Below are 20,452 nucleotides of genomic sequence, written 5' to 3'. Positions count from 1 at the left end.
TGTTTTATATAACTTGTTCTAATATTTATTTATTTTTAGAATTTATATTTTTTTTATTGTTTGAAAGTTAATAATATACTTATGGTTTGATGATAAATTGTTTCACAAATAAATGAGATGTTTTAACCTGGTTTAAAAGATATATGGTTTTGATGAGACCCTAAACCCGTTTATTTTTTTTGCTATAAAATTGGTTTTTGGTTTTTTAATTATAAATAATATTTATGAAAGTTAATAATATACTTATGGTTTGATGAGACCCAAGAACCGTTTATTTTTTTATTATCAAATTGGTTTTTCAATTTAAATAATATATATTTTTTAAAATAAATAAGATATTAATTTTTATTATATCCTATTTTATAGGATTTTTACATCAATAATTTGTTGAGAATAATTTATAATTTAATGAGGTGTTATAACCCTTAAGGAATATCTGGGTTTGGTAAGACCCATACCCATGAATTCGGGTCAAATGCATGAGAAGCCTTTATTTAAAAATCAAGCAAATCTGGTGACTCCAAAAAAAGGGGGCGACCACATCGCGACACGTAGGATTTTTATGTCTTCGTTTATATATATTATAGATATATATATATATATTTCGAGATCTGGATTTTAGTTTATTTCCAAAATAAAATTTTTGTGACCACCCGTCTAACCGTCTTCACTTCTAATTTTGACCCAACAGACAAAAACCCCTTCATCAACATCTCTATACATACAAAACAAAACAAAACAAAACAAAACAAAACCACCCTCTGTTTCTTCATCTCCATCCAAAGATGAACCATAACAACATTTTCCAGCAATATCTCACACTCATCCTCACACTCTTTCTCTCAATTCCACCAACTCACCAACAACAATTAGCCAACACTGATCTCAATGCACTTCAACAAATCACATACTCGCTCACCGACGTCAACTCCGGCAAGTTTTTCGCCTCGTGGAACTTCACCTCCCCAGAAAATGTTTGTTCGACTTTCTCCGGAGTCACCTGTTCCGTCATCGGTTCTCAATTACGAGTAACCGCATTGTATTTAGGAACTGGACTCTCCGGCTCACCGGGACTCGCCGGAACTCTACCGGAATCAGTGTACCAGCTCACCGAGCTGACACAACTGATCTTGTACGCTGGAATCGTCACCGGATTCATCCCATTAGAAATTGGTCGCCGGTTAAAGAACCTCAGAGTTGTTTCTTTAACCGACAACCGGATCACCGGGACGATTCCAGCGTCTTTCTCTGAGCTTCAATTTCTTCACACACTGGATCTTAGCCACAATAAGCTCACAGGAAACATCCCACCAGAGCTGACATCATTACCAGATCTCAAAGTACTGGTACTCTCCTACAACAAACTCGTCGGAGAACTACCAAACTTCTCCGACGAGTCGAAGCTTATACATTTAGATATAAGCAGAAATAACCTCACCGGAACGTTGTCTGGCAACGTTCCGGTGACACTTGTCGTTATCTAGTAACGGTCTGTGGGGACCGGTACAGTTTATGATGTCATCTAATTTAATTTATCTTGATTTAAGCATGAACAAATTTAGTGGGCCCATACCGGAAATATTATTCACATCTTCTGTCACCTCATTATTCCTCCAACGGAATAATTTCTCTGGTGTGCTTACAGCATCTTCTTTTTCACGGTCAAGTTCATTGGTCTACGGTCCTGGAATGACCGTAGACCTAAGCCACAACTTTCTCAGTGGCGAGATACCGAGTTTTTTAAACACGGTTGAGACGCTGTTCTTGAATAATAACCATTTTCCGGTGAGGTGCCTGAAACTTACGTCAGCAATGTGTTTGCCGGAATGATGAGGACTTTGTATTTGCAGCATAATTATTTGACTGGGTGTCCGGTGGAGAGCAGTATGGTGTTGCCGGGTGGGGCGGCGTTATGTTTAAGTTATAATTGTATGGTCCCGCCCGCGGTGGGGCTAACTGCGTGTCCGGCGAGTGCAGGTGGACCGGTTTCGAGGCCTTTTAGACAATGTGAGGGGTTTAGGAGTGGGAATATTATGGGGGTAGTATGATTATGTTGTATACATGTGTCTATACATACATGTAATTGATAATGATATAATGATGTATGAAATATGTATAATGTATAATTTTATTTCTTTTAAGTTGATTACTTAAAGTTGACCAAAATGTGTTACAAAACTAGTTCATATGACTTGGTAAAGTGTTAGATTTTATGACTGTCGATCAGGTGTTGGTTAGTTTAGACATGTTTTTTTAACTCAACGTACTTAAGGCATCTGGAAAACAGCTGGTGAAGGGTATCATGTAGTTTGGGTACTTTTTGAACACTAGTTCATATGATTTGGCAAACTAATTTGGATTAAGAAATCGGGTAGTAGCGTCCGAATGTGAAAAAAGTGAATTTTATTGTTTAGTGTGGAAAGATGATTTGGGTTTTCTGCAATATCGTCTTATATGATTCAAGTACTATGAAATTGGGCGATTTGGGTGCTTCTCCAAGAACCATGAATACCCTTTCGATTACAAATATTTAGTAAAATTTCGGCTAGTCATTTGGTGGCAGGGTTATACAATACTATTAATGTGAAAATTAATATCTGATCGATCATTTTTCAAAAGTGGGTTCGTGCTAAACACAATCTTAGACCAACATCATCCCACGATTGCAACATCCCAAATAGTGATTGCGGTTATGATATATCGTATGTTTAAATTTAAGTGAAGGGTTTTATTTACATCGAATATTTTAAATTTAATGTGTTCATTTATTGCGATGAAATATTAGTAAAAAGACTTTATTTCAACAAATTCGTCAGTCAAGTATGGTTATTATTTGGCAATGTGAAATCTATATCTATAAATAACACTACAAGATAAAAAAAAAAAGGTAAATTTTTTTTGTCATATGTCACTCTCTAGTAAATCTTCGCTCTTTCTTCCGTCTCTCTAGTTCACGGTGGCTTTTCAGAAGGAAAACCATGTAACATGTCTTATTCGCTCTGCCAATTTGGTACTTAACATGATATTCGAATAACATCTCTTCCACAAGAGAGGTTTAGGTTTGAACGGACGTGATGAAAAAAAAAGAGAGAAATGAAAAAGAATATTGAAATACAAAAACAACGTAATCCTTCTAATGTTTAACACCCATGTACACTCCTTATAACATTTATAGAAATTATGCAATTATTGAAAGAAATTAAAAAAAAAAAAAAAGATGTGACACAAGAGTTATATCTTCCTAAATAAACACCCAAACCCACTCCTTGAAACATTTATAGAAAATAATATATCCTTTTCAATTCTTACTGGATGCACGTCAATGGGACCCTCCAATAAGTCTATTGGAATTAGTTCTGTATCAATGAAATCTCATTATCCATACATAACGAATTGATGTGGTATATTCGTATCATACTATATGAACAGTAAGAATTAGTAGTGTGTTTCAGGACCATTGCTTTCATTGTTTGTGTAAAACTTACACTTACACAACTCATCAATTGGGTTCTGCAAATACACTTGCTGACACATGGGATTTAACGTCACATGATATATGACTACAAGGAGTACGTGAGAAAATGACATGTCACAAAATTAAATGTTAATTTTTAAAAATATTAAACACAATTCATTATTTCATTTTATTTGCAAACCATTTTTTAATAGTCAACGAAATCTTCAAATGGGCTACTGGAATACACTTGTCATTCTATCCCAAAAAAACCCTCATTTAAGGTCAACGTCCATGAACACTTGCCAAAAGGCACGACATCGCGGTGAGATAAAACGATTAGATAAAAGGTGAGAGCTCATGAGAATAAGGTGATGAATATTGTTAATAGGTGGTGATTGTCCTCTTTGCCAATCTTGTTTCGTATATGATTTACATCCTCTTTCGGTTATGATTCTTCGGTGTAATTTGATTCAATGAAATAGTAATACACTAATTCGATTGCCCTATTTCAATTATCACTTTGTGCATTGTAGTGTCAAATTGAGTATATTATCATAGGTTCTAACTAGATTTAGCTTTCATGTGCCAATTTTTACTTGGAAATATACACTTAATAATGAATTATGTGTTACTAGAGAACAAAATACTTTCTTTTATAGTAAGGTCGTATACATATAAACTTAATGACGTGGCGTACAAGTGGCGCCTATGTGGTCAACAAGACCGATTTTCTCATCAGAAGAGACGTTGGTAGAACCTTATTTCAACTCGTGAAAACAAAGATTATTGGCCCATCACATAATCATCCGACATAAAGGTGCACAAAGCGGTTAACCATTAACCGGTAATTTTACTAACCGGTTTTCTTTTGGCGCAAACTAAACGAGGAGACCGGTTTTTCAAGACGGGTAGTAACCTATTTGACCGGTTAGACCGGACCGGTTAACCGGAAAAAACCCGATTTAATAAAATATTAATAAAAAATCAGTTAACCGCTTCAGTTAACTGGTTTTGAAATCAATAATATAAACTGGTTACTAACCGACGGTTAGGATCAGTTAGTAACAAGTTAGGATTGGACCGGTTAGTAACCAGTTACATTTTCGAGTACGAACCATTTAGAAACCGGTTAACCAGGTTCTGTGTGCACCTCTAATCCGACGCATTTGCCTCTAGCCAAGAATACAAGATTTTGGTACACAATTTGTCACAAAATACTAAAAACAAGCGAAACTGTCAAGTCATGTCAAGTCGATAACTTAATTTGATCAGCATAGCGCTTGCATTTGTCAGCATAGTGAATGGTGAATAACTTCATTTGATCAGCATAGTGTCAAGTCGTTAAACCAAGTGCTTGCATCGCCTCAGTCACAACCAGTGTTGTAAAACTCGGCCTAGGCGGCCGAGTACTCGGTGCCTAGGCGCTCCTCGGCACTTCACTGCACCGCTTTTCTTCTCCAAGGTCAAAAAACTCGGAATCGGACCTAGGCGGTCCGACTCGGACCTAGGCGGCTCTACTCGGCCTAGGCGGTCCAACTTGGTATTAACAAAATTTTGACTTTTATTAAAAAAAATCAAGTTTTCTAAGAGCCCACCACTGTTTTTTTCCTTTTCACGCTAACACGCAACCTGATTTCTGTTCTAAACTCGCAACCACCATTGTTATCATCCGATTCGAAGTTCTCAACTCACAAAGCTCTTATTTAAGTTCGATTGAGGTACATAATTCATTAGCTGGGACATGTTCTTGAACTAATATGTACGTGTTATTGATTGTTTTTGTATTTTTCATTTGTATTTTGTAGAATATTTAGTAAACTTTCATATTTGACATATATATAATCTCCGAAAAATGAATTTCTTTGTAAAATACCATATCTGAGTACTCCCCGAGTACACCCCACCTAAACCGAGTACTCGCAACTCCTTAGTCGACCGCCCTGGGAGCGCCTAACGACTTTTGCAACCATGGTCACAACTATCACACTCTAACTCAGGTCAAACGGCTCAATCACCATATCAACGGTCCAACAATTTGATGCACACATTATACAATTTAGAAGTTTATGTACCATAACATTAATGAATTTGAAAGTTATAAACCAAAATAAAATGTATACCACAAATCATTATGTTTTCCCATTCTTCTTGTAGTCAGTAGTCATATTAAAATGGATACATGTAACAGTAGAAACATGTTAACATTTAATCTACTAGCCCTAACTTAAGGTAAAGTAACTATAACTTAACTTCCCAAAACGCATATAACTTTCACTTTGACTTTCGACGTAACCTTTACGAGAGTATAAACGATCACAACTTCCTACTTTACTCCATTCACCAAAATCTATACACCTATCATAAACAAACTACAAATCGAACCCATCTAAACCGGCTGTAGAAACCGGCCCAAGCAAGTCACCATCAATACTTGCCAAAACACAAATGTCACAAGTCATCTGCCTCCACCTAGTTGCCATAACCACAAACCTTATGACCACACCCTCTTCAATCCTCGACATATCATCACTTAAAAACAAGCGTTTTCCCTCGTCAACCAAGTAATAATTCGGCATCTTTTGAGTCGATAGGTAAACAAGCTCCATGGGCCCGGATTTCAAGAAAACCCCAGTCCGGGTCACCATGTGCACAATGCCAAACATGACTTCACCTTTCATGGGTAACAGGGTGCGACAGTTGAACGCTACTGAGAAGTGGATGCATTTTGTGGAATCGTGACTCTTTTCCTTGCAAATGGTTTTTAGTTTGGTGACTCCGAGAATGTAACCGACTCCCTCTAACGCTTTGTATTTTGTTAACCGTTTCAAAAGGTTGGTTACGACTAAACGTGTCGGGACTGTCCCGTTTGAGTCGATGTCTTTCGTTGGAATCACTACTTGATGGACACATTCCACTTCTAGAAACATTGTTTCTCTCTGCATAAAGCCATAAACGAACACGATCAGTAGCTCCAAGGATCACTCTTTTTTAGTCAAATTTTCCATAATTAACGTTAGCGTATAAGATATCACTAATCTCATTAAAAAACCCGAAATGATACTTGATGTATAACCTAACAGTAGTGAGTAGACCATACATACCATGTTTATTTTAACCTAACAACTCCAAAAACCAGTAAACATTAATTATTTAAAGTACAAGCCAGTGACTTTAAACCGAATTAGTGAACATGCCATGTTCTTCCTCCTAATATTTGTGAACTCTCATTAATAGAAAATTATGGTAAGTTTGTTTGTTACTACAGATTTATTACAGTCAAAAGTGTAAATGCATATCGTCCATCAAAATCAAGTCCAAATTGCCAATGATTCAATAAACTCGCTTTCGTAATTCAAAAACAAAAAAGGATTCCCAATAATATTTTTCTAGGTGGTGTTTTGTACTCTAAAACTAAATGAAAAACAATGAAATCATTCTAAATGCTACTCAGTCTCAGACACTCTAAATTTCTAATAACTAATTTGGATGTGCAGTCTGAAAGTGATTTATGCAACTTAAAATAAGTTAATTATAGCTAGATATAGGCTATGTTGTCAAAAGCCCTTCGGGCGTATGGAAAGCGCCATACTGCCATCCAGGCGATCCAACGACTATCGAGTGAGATTCCAGCCAAATTTTGGTCGGCTTATGGTGAGATTCCGCCAAATGCTAATTAATTCAGGCAAAAATCTACAAATTCCAGGCAAACTAGTCTAAACATCCAAAAATTGCATACAACCATCCTAAAGGACATCCCTAAACAAGCCTAAAACGTGTCTTAACACCCACAAAAAAAGTCGTATGGTTATGCTATGCGCCTCCACCTCGCTTATCTCGGGCCCTCGCTCTTTATTGTTCCAAAACGTGTTGTTCCAGACACGCTAACCGGCCCACGCCAAACCATCCCAGGCCCATCACGTGAGAGATAAATCAGCCTCATTCAGCGACAAGGAGATTGGCGCTTAGGATCGGTTTCGAACTCACGACCTCTAGGTTATCGTTCCAAGTCTTACACCCCCTTAACCACCTCAGTTTCGAACCTTCACTTTTTAAGTGTCATGCGCCTACGGCCAAGGCTCACCATTAGCCCCTTATAGGCAAGATGCAGTACTAATTTTACCTCAATATAGGTTTTCCTACAACAAATTCTTACATGATTCTCCATATATATATAATAATTATATAAACCCTAATTTAGCTAAATTTCCCCCAAATACTTGATGATAAGCAGCTAAATTTTCAGCAAATATTTATACATCTCACATGAAATTATTCGAATCTAACACTAGCCTCTCAAGTTCAAATTCTACATAATTTCTCATTCTTAATAACCTAAATTCACAATTTAAAAACTTCTATAGAACAACATAAACCTAGCTAAACAAAATCAAACAACTGGTAACGCTTAATTTCATGAAAAATGACATGACGGAGAGTTGTAATTTGAACCAAATCGATCGATTAATATTACATATAATTATATAAATCATCGGTACAGCAAACGACCTGCAGCCGAGCTTAGGCTCATTTAAGGTTTATCTCAAAATAAAACGAAACAATTAAAATTGCATTTAAACTAATTAACAAATAACAAGCAAGCCGAGCCGAGCCTGAGCTTGAAGAAACGATTCACGAATCACGAGCCGAGCTCAAACTTATAAAAAGAGCTCAAAATAAGCCGAGCCGAGCTCGGTATCAGGTCAACTCACATCAATATAAACCCTAACCTCTCAAATTTTCGTTCATAATAAACTACACAGAATCAAAAGCAAATCGGATAATAGTTTTCATATAGAATAATAGAAATGGATCTGAAATATAAGAAATAATAATAATAATAATAATAATAATAATAATATCCTATCCAACTAACCTGAGATTGGTGCCGTTGGTGGTGAGATGTAGCAGAGCAATGTAAAATGTAATTTAAGGAGTAATGAGATTCAAATTATTATTATTATTATTATTATAAAGAAACAAAAAAGGTGTGTTGTATGGTAATGCTAATGCTACCGTGCGCACTCGGAATTGCATCGTCACACGCTCGAGGTGTTTCAGATTCCTTAATAAGATGAAGATGGTTTAATCTAATCTAATCTAATCTAATCTAATTATACTAATAAAAGAAAAGGATTCACATTCATTCTCTGTCAACATTTCCCTCCTATTTATCTTCTTATGGATTACGGGTCAAAATTATTTTAACAAACGGGTTATAATTTCTCTTCAAATTTTCTAATCTTTCATTATGTATAGATATGAAAATTTAGGATTTAATCTAAACGAGCCGAGCTAACGAGTTGAGCCATGACCGAGCCACGAGCCAAGCTGACCCTGGTTCGAGCGCGGCTCGTTTAGAAATCGAGCCGAGCTCATTTAGAATCGAGCATTTTCGAGCCGAGCTTTTTTTGAGCTAGTTTCAGCGAGCCGCGAGCTTTTTAAACAGCCCGATGGGTATCTATGGGTCATGGGTCCAAACAATTTTGACACATATTGTATATAACAAGCTTTTTTCAATTTTGTAAATTTGATGTTATATATCACTTATGTTTTGTACTATATATTTCATTTTTTTTTCTACTTTTATTTTTGTTATTATTTTCGAATAGCGGATCTTATTTATTTTTGTAATCTGACAAATTCTGTTTATTCATGGGTTCAAAAGCTAGTAATATTAATATTATTATTATTTATCATTTGTGTTCATCACTTTAATAATTGAACAAACATGAACAAAGAAATTTCGTTCGATTAGCTTAACGGGCGAATTCAAACAAAATTGGTGTTCATACAATTGTTTTCGTGAATGTTTAGTAATGTGTTCGTTTACACTCGTCCGGTTACGTTTGTTAACATATATATGTTCGTTTATTAGAATTTTACTATTTACTATTTTATTTTTTATTTTTTACTATTACTATGTTTTATATAATTAATTTTTTTTATATTATGTGGTATCTTCTGGATTTTTGGTAATTTTGTGTTGATTTAGTGATTAGTGTTCTCAAATTAATATATTCGCTTATGTTTGTTTGTGTATGTTTACAAAATTAATGACGGACATGTATAAGCTCAAGCTCAATTCCTTAATTAACGAACACATAAACGATTTCGTTTGGTAAAGTGTTCATGAATGAATCATCCATTTGTCCGATAACAACTTAATGAACAGACAAAAACAGGGTCTCGTCTAGTTCAGTTGGTTTACACAGCCCTAATGGCATGCGACGGTTTTTTAAGCCAGTCATTTTCGTCGAATCTCACTAAATACCATCGGACATCACAATAACTACTGTTGGATCTCACCAAAAATACTTGTTGCTCTTAAAAATATAGTTGGGTCTTGCAAGGTAATAATGTTGCCTCACGGTAAACGACAGGATCTCACATGGTGTGATATAACTTCTTAAAAATAACGTCATATGACGATAAAAAGATGGCGAGTCCAACCGTGTTAGGATGAACATTTTGAGAATTTTTTTGATCAGATACAATCTTTTGACCTTGTTTGATAAAACGAATAGTTTTGAGAATTTTTTTTTAAATATTATTCCTATTTACTTTTACATTGGGTATGCACAGAGTGAGAAGGAGAAATCTTACTTGATAGAGATGCTGCTTTCAATTTTGTTTTGAAAATAATGAAAGGGTTATGTTTTATTAACTTTGTCACAAATAGTTATATACAATTGGCTTTATAGTAAAACTAAAACGAAAAAAATATATTAATGTTCAAAGAACAATAAACTAAGAGGATTAAAGTAAAGCTAAATTGAAAAATATATTAATGTTCAAAGTAGTGTGTTTGAAATTTGAAAATATTTAAATATGTGGAAACTGAGTAAGGAACTTATACAGCATATATGACAGGTAAAAGTGTACAACCTTAAAATGATATAAAAACTAAAGTCTTTGCTAAATATTACTAGCTTATCAACAAAAGAGTGTGGTGACTGGTGAGCCTAAAAATAGTGAAGCACCCTCGTCGGCGTGCAAACAACATAACTAAGGCCGTGTGCAATAACTGCGGTTGTGTGCAATGAGTGTAATGTAACGTTTTGATGCCACACTTTGCACTTCACCCACCGACATTACTGTATTGCAGGTTACTACTAAGATGTTCATTGATGTTGATAAGTTTAACCTAATGATATCGCAACTAACACTAGAACAACAACGCAGTTGTCGTTGCTCGGTTACTGCTAAGCAGTTTAAGTATTAAAGACGTTTAAAATATAACTTAACATATTCTAAAAGTTTACATTGTTTCTCATTATGTTGCACTACAAAACAACAGGTAATACCATAGTTGATACCATTCCAAAGACTCAAAAACACTGCAAAAACAACCCTTATCAATTTTAAGTTAAGGTTCACCTCAGACAATGCAACAAATTCATTCTTGTGAAATAGCTTAAGGGCCAGATGTTCATATAGCAGACACATAATTGTTATTTGTATATTATTACCTTTTGGGCAAGTTTCTTCTTATGTTATTATTACATAGTATAGCCTCTTGATGATTTAAACATTATACACTAGACCAATGCAAATACTTAAATATCCAAAGCATCACAAGCAACTTAAAAATCAAGATCTTGAAAACATATAATGTCATACTCTTGTAAAACAATAACAAACTACGAGTTTTGGAGAACAAAAATAATCAGCCTTCCATACCAAACATGGTTAATAAAGACAGAATCATCCAAACAACATTCTCACTTCAATGGAATAAACCTGGAGGAGTGGGTAGCACCAATACCGGGTCTACCATGCTTGACGGGCTTGTATGAGATTGAAAACTCAGCAAGGTAGTGACCGATCATTTCCGGCTTGATTTCAATCTGGTTGAATGTCTTACCGTTGTAAACACCAACAACGCTACCGATCATTTCTGGCACGATGATCATGTTCCTCAAATGTGTCTTCACTAGCTCGGGCTTCTCACCAGCTGGTGCTTCACGTTTCTGTTTAAATAATATTAACATTTAAACACTCAAAAAAATTAAAAGTTACAAAAACATATATTTAAAGCCATAAAAAATAAACAAGGGTCTGTATTTAAACACAAAGAACATAAAATCAACGGTATGCTTAAGTTAAACAAAAAAACAAAAAAAAATATTTCAAAACTTTTTAACAATATTATACAATTAGCTCAGAGAATTTACAGTATAAATTCAATCTCCCATCTCTATAATTTAACTAAAAACACATTTGGTTAATATTTGCTTATTTTTCAAAAACCCGAGACCACCAAAGAATCCATCTCAATCACCATCTTACTTCCAAACACATACATTAAGTCAACCCCTTTTTTAAACACACGCAGCAAACTTAAAGAGCTGAATAAGAGCATTCACATTGAAACCTCTATATACAGAGAAATACATAGAAAAACTAAAGTACAACTCTATATTTAAAAGTTCTAATACAACCCATTAATTTGTTGAGTGAGTGTATAAAAGGGGAGAACTTATTATATTGGTATTTGTGAGTAAGATAAAGTTAAAGAAAGAGAGTTCAGTGTCACGTTTTTAAAAAAATAACCAAAACTTAAAAAAGTAAATGTGTTTTTAATTTAAATATAAGGATAGAGATTGGATTATTTCTTGCTGAGCAATAAATAAGAAACATATAAAAATACAAAACTGTGAACAAAATATAATCAAATGCCGCTACAGTTGGCACCATAACATGACCTTATGCACAATAACAAAAAACAAGAAGAAACAAATCAACGTAAATGAATATAACATGCAGTAAATTAGTTACAACAATATAGCAAACATTTAACTAGTAGCTCAATAAGCATAAGAGCAATAACATATCAGCTTTCAACTTTCAAACTTAAATTTGCTAACAAAACAAAGAATAAGGCACCTCTTAAAAATTAAACAGAAACAAATCAGTTTTCAAAGTTAAACTTGATAAAATAAAATCATTTCTATGGCAGAAGCATAACAAACCTAATCATCATAAAATGAAACAAAAGTTCAAAGTAATAAACATATTGTATGCAAATGTACATAACATAAAACGCATAATTCATAACATGATTTTATACGTCCCTCACCAAAAACAAGCAGAAATAAGTAAATTTTAAAACTTACATTTGCCTAATAATAAGCATTACTAAGAAAATCACGTAAACAATAAAACTAATCATAAACCCATGTATATCCTAAAAACAAATTAGAAACAACACAGCCAAGCTAAACATGTAATCAATAGCATAACAAGTATAAAACCAAATAAAAATTTAATAACTCTAAAATGATAAAATAAAATACGTACAGCTTTTCCAAGCTTCTTGATCAAGGCCATAGGCTTCCTCTTCAACCCTCTCTGAAACCTATCAACACCATACAACCTCATCAATATCAACAAATCAAATCAGTTATAAATCCCTCGGTAAAACATTGCTCAAAATAATGGTCAGAATATCAGTAGCAATGATATCATCAATATTAACCGATATTTAACCGATATATATATTCCGGTTTTGTCTTAAATTAAATATTCTAATTTTCAATGCTCATGTTTTAAGTTTTAATAATTAAAATATTTTAATGTTCAATGCTCATGTTTTAAGTCTTTATTATCAGTTCCTGCATGCAAGAATTGTTAGCATTTTGCAAGTTGCAAAGAATTAAAATGTTAATGATAAAAGAGTATTCTAAATTATTAGTGTTAAACTGCTACTTGTATATATAGGATAGGCATCATAACAAAACTCTTGAACTTATTTAAAACTTAAAAAAACCCTTGAAAACTAACGTTTTTATAAACTTTTTTGTATGTTAGTGTTATTTAAGCGTAGTTTTATTGTTTTTAATATCTATATTTACAATCACAATTTTAAAAATCAGTTTTGATGCTTATCTATGTTTTTTACACATATCTAAAATTATTAGTACATAAACTTTACACATGTGTAAACTTGTGATTAATATATGTAATAAATAAATTTTATATAAAATTTAATAACACTACTCTAAGATAATGTTAATATATAAAAAAATAAAAAAAAATGTTTGGTAATAAAGAATTCCTAAGGGTTCTTAAATTTTTAGAACTCTTAAATGATACCAACCTTATTATATATATATTGGTAAATGTAAGCATTTTAAGTCTTAATCATTTCCTACCTGCTAGGATTGTTAACATTTTGCAAGTTGAATAAGATTTGTTGATAATAAAACAGTTACATATATACACACATATATATATACACACACAGATATTTTTCGGCATTAACTGATTTATTGAGAAAACACAAAATCAACAATAAATACCTTCAGCGAGCACGGGCAGTGAAGAGCTTAACAAGCTCATCAGTAGACATATCCAACAAAGCATCCAAGTCCACTCCTCTGAACGAAAACTTCTTAAACGTCCTCTTCTTCGGTGCTCCGGCTGCTGCCACGTCAACTTCAACATCCGCCTGAAATAATAATAATAATGAATTAGGAAAACAGAAATGAGAATTGGATTGATAATTACCATGGTTGATTTGCTGGTTTGGTGTTGGTGAATTTGGCGGCTAGGGTTTGTGGTGGCAGGAAGAATGAAGGAGTTGGTTGGATTGTTTGTTGGTTATATAAGGTTAGGGTTTGGGCCCAGTTTTAGTTTGTAGTGTATAGTTGGGCTTGGAAGTTTAGTTTCGTCCTTTCGGGCTTCAATTGTATTAAAATGACTTCAATTTTAGAGGTGCATAAATCAGGTTTTTTATGTAATACCCGATTCCGGGTATGGAAACGAGTTCGGGTATAATCTGGTATTGGAAAATCAGGTATTGACTGTACCCGGGTCGAGTTTGGGTCCGGGTGTTGTCTCTAGCCATGCCCCTATGCACCGAGTTCGAGTCAGGTATTGAACCGGGTATTTGAATACCGTATTTCCGGGTACTGAAAAATACCTTATTCTCGGAGTTTTTTTTTCTTTATGGTTTTTTCGGGTATAGATTGGGTTTTTCTAAAGGGCTACACCTTTTGGGTTCAAGTTTCCAGGTATTACCGGGTACAAATAGGTTCCAGGTACGAGTTTTGGTACAAAAATGCATATCATATATGTACCATGCGGGTAGGGTAGGGTAGGGTAGGGTAGGGTACAGGTTTGGGTAGTATAAACTCGGCCATAAATAAAACTGGTTCTGAGTTTTTTTTTCGGGTCAGGTTCGAGTTCGGCTTTTTTGTGCAACTCTACCTCATTTTAGAGATGGAAAAATTCTGTTGGGGCCTAGTAAACCGGTTTATGAACAAACCTTATATCATGCAGACCAGTTCATATTCTCATCCCTTAAAACTAGTTTGCACTCGACTGGCATTAAAAAACCGGTTTTGAACTAGTTAACCGGCCCCAAACCGACTCTAATTGGTTTCTATAGGGTTTCTATGGATTTAAGTATTTCCTTTTTAAAAAACAGTTTCTAAATTGAACTGATTGTTAAAGTGGCTTTTGACCAAAGTTGACTAAACGGATTCGGTTTATAATCCGAACCGATTTGGGCCTAGAAACCGATTTGTCCGCGTCTACTTTAAATTATGAAATATATTTTCGCATAAATCATGTTTTCAAGTTTAAATGGGTAAACTAAGATTTTTTTATTTTATATATTTCTTTTCTTTTACAAAAAAGGGTTCAATCTTATGTATTTCTTCATGGACATATAAAATATCATATTTACACAACATTATATATGTTATACCTTTTTCATAAATGTTTGAATAGAGAGACCGACTTTATATAGGCGTTTCATATGTAATAGTAGTATGTTCCTATTAGAATCGACATTGTCATGTGTGTTTGGTTAATAACAAATGCATATTTGGATATTGAATGCCGTAAAACCGAAATAGAGTTAAAGTGAAAGCTAACTTTTAATACTTAAACGTGTAAAGTAGAACATCCTGTATAATCTTGTATTCTTGTTATGAAAATAGTTATTTCATTTCCTGATTATTTTTTTTTTGTGATTTGTCACTTGTGCAATTTATGGCCTTTCAAAAACATTAAAACTAATTCATATTTCAATACTTAGCGATTGAAACATGCACAAATCCTCATCTGAAAAAAAAAACTGTATAGGCCGTACACAAAAGTGATTGACGTAGTGCTAACAAAGTGATCTGGTACACGTGACAACTTACTGGGTCGTATAACGTGCTAAACTAGTATGAAAATCATATGTGTGATAATATTTTTTGTATTAAAGTGATTTGGTTTAGGTCTTTGAAGGGGCAGGATTGTACATTGCTATTCAATGTCTATTGAGTGTACTAGAGGCTTGTGAGTTGTGATTTCTTTTTCTGACTTTTGTTCAAAGTGACCGGTCACTTCAACTTTAGTTGAGGAATTTTAGATATTTTAATGTGTGAATTTATATGAAACAACTTTTGGGTTGGTGACTTGGTGTAGGACAGTAATATAATGTGTTATATATATATGTATGTGATGTGTTGTTATAAAGAATATCACATCATGATGTGTTTTATTCTATCTCTACGTACAAATTTTATAAGAAAAAGAAAGCTTTATCAAATATAAAATTTTCGAGTTACCATATGTTATACTCATTTGCTTTAACAACTCTAAATTAAATCTACTTTATTTTTTGTATTTAAATGGGTTAAACTATTAATATTCGGGTCAGCCCGAATTTGTATGTGCAGGTCAGGACTGACATCTTTGACACTAGTAATAATATGGGTCAGGCTTGAATTACACATTTCAACTAACCTGAGACAATTAACACCCATCATTTTATGACTACCTTTAAAAAAAATAACTTTTTTATATATGTGGTCTTTAATGCAGGCGCACACCAAACAAGAAGAGACATTAACTCTACAAACTAAATACAAGCATTTAGTTTGTTTTGACTTTTAATAGTAGATTGATGGTGTAACTATAAGTCTGTAACTTTGTAAGACCATTCTCAATCGGATCTTAAAAACATCATCATGATATCATTATCATCGTACTCAATAAATCCTATAAATAGCAAAGCTATAGTAGGGTGAGGAGGATAAGATATAGACAATTTTACCTCTACCCCATAAGAATAGAGATGTTGCTTCCGGTGAGACCCCTAGCTCGATAGTAGCTTTGCATCAAACCTTGGACATAAGGCACATAACACTCAACCATCGGGACATCGGACGATTGGTGCATGTTCCCTTGTCTTTCGGCTATCAACGCTACCACATGATGCCTGATTAACCTTCCGCCACTTTTAATGTTATTTTCACGAGATTAGTAAAATAACGTCAAAGTTAGTGCAATTTCAGTTTAGCCCACCCAAGGGTTCACACATATATACATTATATGCGCGCATCGCAAGTAGTGCGTCGGTTCTTAAAAACATGCAAGAGAAAATTTGTAAATCATATGGTATGATTATAAGTGGTTATATGGTATGAGTGGTTGTGAGTGGATGAGAAAGAAAGTGTTATATGAAAATGATAGATTTAGGGTTTCAATGTTTATACTATATAATATTTTAATATTTTCTGTAATTAAGTGTGGGTGTAGGAGAAAGAAAAAATAATGATAAATATATAAAAAATGTTACTTAATTGAACATGCGGTACATGGTTGGGAATTGAATAGGTTCGGGGGTGTTTGGAATTCCTTATTTTACCACCTTATACATTAAATAAGACATATGTATAAGTTACAAAGTTATAACTTATACATTTTACATTCACAAAACCTAACATTCACAAACACCTTACAAAGTTGTAACTTATTTAACTGAACATGCTAAAATAAAGAATCCCAAACACCCCCAGAAAGTTAAATTTGAGAGTATTAAACTATAATGATAAATATATAGAAAAAAGTATTATTAATTAAATAAGAGAAAAAGTTTTTTAGTAATTTATAGTGTAATTATATATGTATATATGGTTGGAAAAAGCTTACCAACATAACTAGGGAACCGTTCAAGCCTGCCAACATGTCCGGATCCAGTAAGATCCAAACGTGGGACAACACTTTCAGGCTTTGCTAATATTATCTTTTTACGGCGCCTGTGTGTGACAACAGCCCATATAAACCCCATGGTGGTTGCAACTAGGATGTGTGCTACCACTAGCCTCTGGTAATTACCTGCATATATAAAACTTTATTGATGTTAGTTAGAGAGAGAGAGGAAACTAGAGAGAGAATACTAGAGAGAGAGAGAGAGAGAGACCTTTGATCATTATGGAGTTGCTAAAAGGAATTCAAGGGGAAGTGATTATATGTAGTGGAGTAATAACTAAGGTGGGATAATAATATAAAAACATGATGGCTATTCAAAGTAACAAATCCATCTTGCATACAAATTGTGGTGGTTAGACTTGTCCATAAAAAGAGTGACAAATATTCATTATAGTTTTTTTTTTTTTTTTTTTTACTACCAAGAGAATTGCATAGGCACTTCGTATCCAATGACAAAATGTCACCATCAGTTGGTCTAACACAGCCGTACGGAGCCCTAAGCGCTTCCAATTTATCTCTAGTTATGGGGAAAATCCACACGCCCGAATGGCCACTGGTTGTAAAACCGGACGCCTTAAAAATCAAACTGGATATCACAAAGATCTCAGTCTTCCTTCAATGAGTCACTCATACCCATTCCAAAGTGTTATTAGTGGGGTTTGAACCTGGATCTCTATTAGAAATGACATTTATTTTAGTTTATTACATGGATAATCCTTGTCATGTGAAACTTTACTTGATAAGTTGTTGACTCGGGTGAATCTTTGCAATAAAGTCTTCATCATGTGTAAATTTTGCGTAAATGAGAAGGAAACTATGGAATATGTGTTTGGAGTTTTGGATCTTGCCAGCTTGCTTTTCGACCTCGGAGACTGATCAAGTCTTGGCTGAACATTGCGGGCCCTATATCTTTGAAACCGAAAGACACAATAACCTGGATGACCAATTCTAAAAAAACAAGTCACGGAGGGTATTGTTTAGTCGGGTGATTTGGAAGACTCGAAATGAAGCGATCTTCAAGGCTAATGATTTCAAATCAGATTTTATTTTAGATTCGATTACTCATTTTCCCTTTGTGTGGTTAGTTAGTAGAGACAGGAAATTAAAAGTGAATTAGACTAAGTGGCTTAAAACTAAGGGGCTGCTTGGTAGCCTCTTAACAGTCATTAAGGGGCTACTTCTTAATGGATCATAACCTCTTAATGATTAAGAGGTAGCCTTAAGTCTGAATGGTTAAGAGGTTACCTCTTAATGATTACCTCTTAACAATTCAGACTTAAGACTACCTTTTAACCATTAAAAGATTATGGCCCATTAAAAGATTACCAAACAACCCCTAACTTAATTTGATGTAACCTTATGTTATTTGGTTAGTTTTTCTAACCAAATAGCTTAACATATTTTGTTGCTAAAAAAAATGAATAATCCTTATGTTTGTTGCTCGTATTGCATGTTTAGTCTTTAAATTTTTAAAAATATATTGTTAGTATATACCTTTTACCCAAAAATTGATATAGATGATACTTAGAGCACCTTCAACGCATCTCCATGGAGGCTGTCTAGATTAGATGGCAAGACATGGACGAGCTTCATATAAGTTTGCGAGGAAAAAGATAGGATAGAGAGGGGGGGGGGGGTTGCTGATGTGGCGGTACGACGTACAAGCGCTAGAGATGTTCTTAGATGATGAAAGCTAACTTTTCATTTAAGCCCTTAAAAATTAACAAAAGTAGTCTATTGTTTATAATAATAATAATAATAATAATAATAATAATAATGAAAGTTATAGATCGGTCCCACCCTTAAAAAGAAATAAACATTAGTTAGTTAAAAAACTTAAAATGATGGTGTTTCTTGTGGTATGTTTATATTAAAAATTTGGTCCCTAGTTATATGTGCATGATTAAAGTTATAATTGTTTATTATTATTGATAGCATATTCATAATAATAGTTGTAGTAATAATATAATAATAACAATAGTAAAAAATAATAATCACACTAGTTAGTAGCAATAATATCTCAACTATATATATATTTAAAAGTCCTAATAAGTTACATAAATAGTTATTAGAAATAAAACGACTGAATTTTCCTTTGTTTAACAAAATAAATCAATGAGATTAACATAGATTAATGAAAGGGTTGTAAAATTTAAAACCCATAAACGATGATATATCAAAAGATTTCTTTTCAGATTGAAAGGGTTAAACATGCCAAATCACATGAATCAAATACGTAATTTACTCTTTTTGTGTTTTATAATTACATGGGTCCCTTAGTTATTTACTCTATATGCTAAATTGAACTTGTTCATAATGGTTTCAAGGTTCTTTCTCCTTTCACTTTATCCTTTATCAAAAGCAAACACTATAGTCACAATATGAATATATTCAAATCAAATTATATGACTACATCTATCGCTGAACCAACTTCCGAATCATCTACCGAATCGCATAATCAACCGGATCCACCTAAACCTAAGAAATTTCCTCTAGACAGAATGAGGCTCTCGTTGAGAGATCCATTAGTGATTGGCCCACCCCTCCTGGCAAAGAAAGAAAGGCAGGTTCAGGCGATTGATCAAAAAAAGATTTCCTTCCCTTTCTTTATGACAGAGCAATTGAATGCAGCGGTGCAGGGCCTCTAAGATTATGAATAAGCTATTCATTTTCCGTCCTATTGAAGAAATTCGGCATGATGGTAGTAGAGTAGTCGATCTGATCTCGCGCGCGGGCGGATAGAAATGCCTATAGATAAGGTAGGCGAGGCTAGCTTGATTGCCTTATTCTAGCTTTTTTGATTCGTCGGGTAGGTATGCCGGCTAAGAGAATCGCTTCTCGCCTTGCTTGCAAGAGTATAAGCAGTAGATTTTGACCCTATATGAGATAGAACTCTTTCAATTCATGAGAGAAAGTGCTTTAGTAGCGATTTCCCTGTTCTAGTGCAGGACGCAAGGAGAAGCACGAGCGGAGCGGTCTGTAAACTTCTATTGGGACTTCTAT

At 34.0% G+C, this 20,452-nt stretch overlaps 1 protein-coding gene and 2 pseudogenes across 2 annotated transcripts; 1 reads left to right on the top strand and 2 right to left on the bottom strand.

Moving 5' to 3' along the window:
- The first annotated feature begins 775 nt into the window (after positions 1-775).
- Positions 776-2,048, top strand: LOC143613902 (uncharacterized; annotated as a pseudogene).
- A 3,543-nt stretch (positions 2,049-5,591) lies between these two features.
- Positions 5,592-8,434, bottom strand: LOC143613904 (DNA-directed RNA polymerase IV subunit 7 pseudogene; annotated as a pseudogene). The gene is made up of 2 exons (XR_013150200.1): positions 8,331-8,434; positions 5,592-6,393 (listed from the first exon to the last, which is right to left on the bottom strand). The product of XR_013150200.1 is annotated as a DNA-directed RNA polymerase IV subunit 7 pseudogene (transcript).
- A 2,624-nt stretch (positions 8,435-11,058) lies between these two features.
- LOC143613901 (small ribosomal subunit protein uS19x) lies at positions 11,059-14,057 on the bottom strand. The gene is made up of 4 exons (XM_077087494.1): positions 13,967-14,057; positions 13,759-13,907; positions 12,758-12,815; positions 11,059-11,427 (listed from the first exon to the last, which is right to left on the bottom strand). Exons 3-4 carry the CDS (start codon positions 12,785-12,787, stop codon positions 11,179-11,181), a joined length of 279 nt encoding a protein of 92 aa, XP_076943609.1. The 5' UTR covers positions 12,788-12,815; positions 13,759-13,907; positions 13,967-14,057; the 3' UTR covers positions 11,059-11,178.
- Positions 14,058-20,452: the final 6,395 nt, after the last annotated feature.

This window comes from Bidens hawaiensis, unplaced genomic scaffold (genome assembly GCF_021521415.1).
Source record: "Bidens hawaiensis isolate Kalapana, Puna unplaced genomic scaffold, B.hawaiensis_p1.1 tig00038519_1, whole genome shotgun sequence".
Classification (NCBI taxonomy): Eukaryota; Viridiplantae; Streptophyta; class Magnoliopsida; order Asterales; family Asteraceae; genus Bidens; species Bidens hawaiensis.
This window is presented reverse-complemented; position numbering and strand designations above follow the sequence as displayed.

Bases quoted from the DNA above. Each gene is read 5' to 3' on its own strand.
- LOC143613901 (XM_077087494.1), bottom strand. From the start codon at position 12,787: ATGGCCTTGATCAAGAAGCTTGGAAAAGCT. The intron at 11,428-12,757 runs GTACGTATTTTA...TTATTTAAACAG, and splicing joins TCAAGAAGCTTGGAAAAGCT to AAACGTGAAGCACCAGCTGG.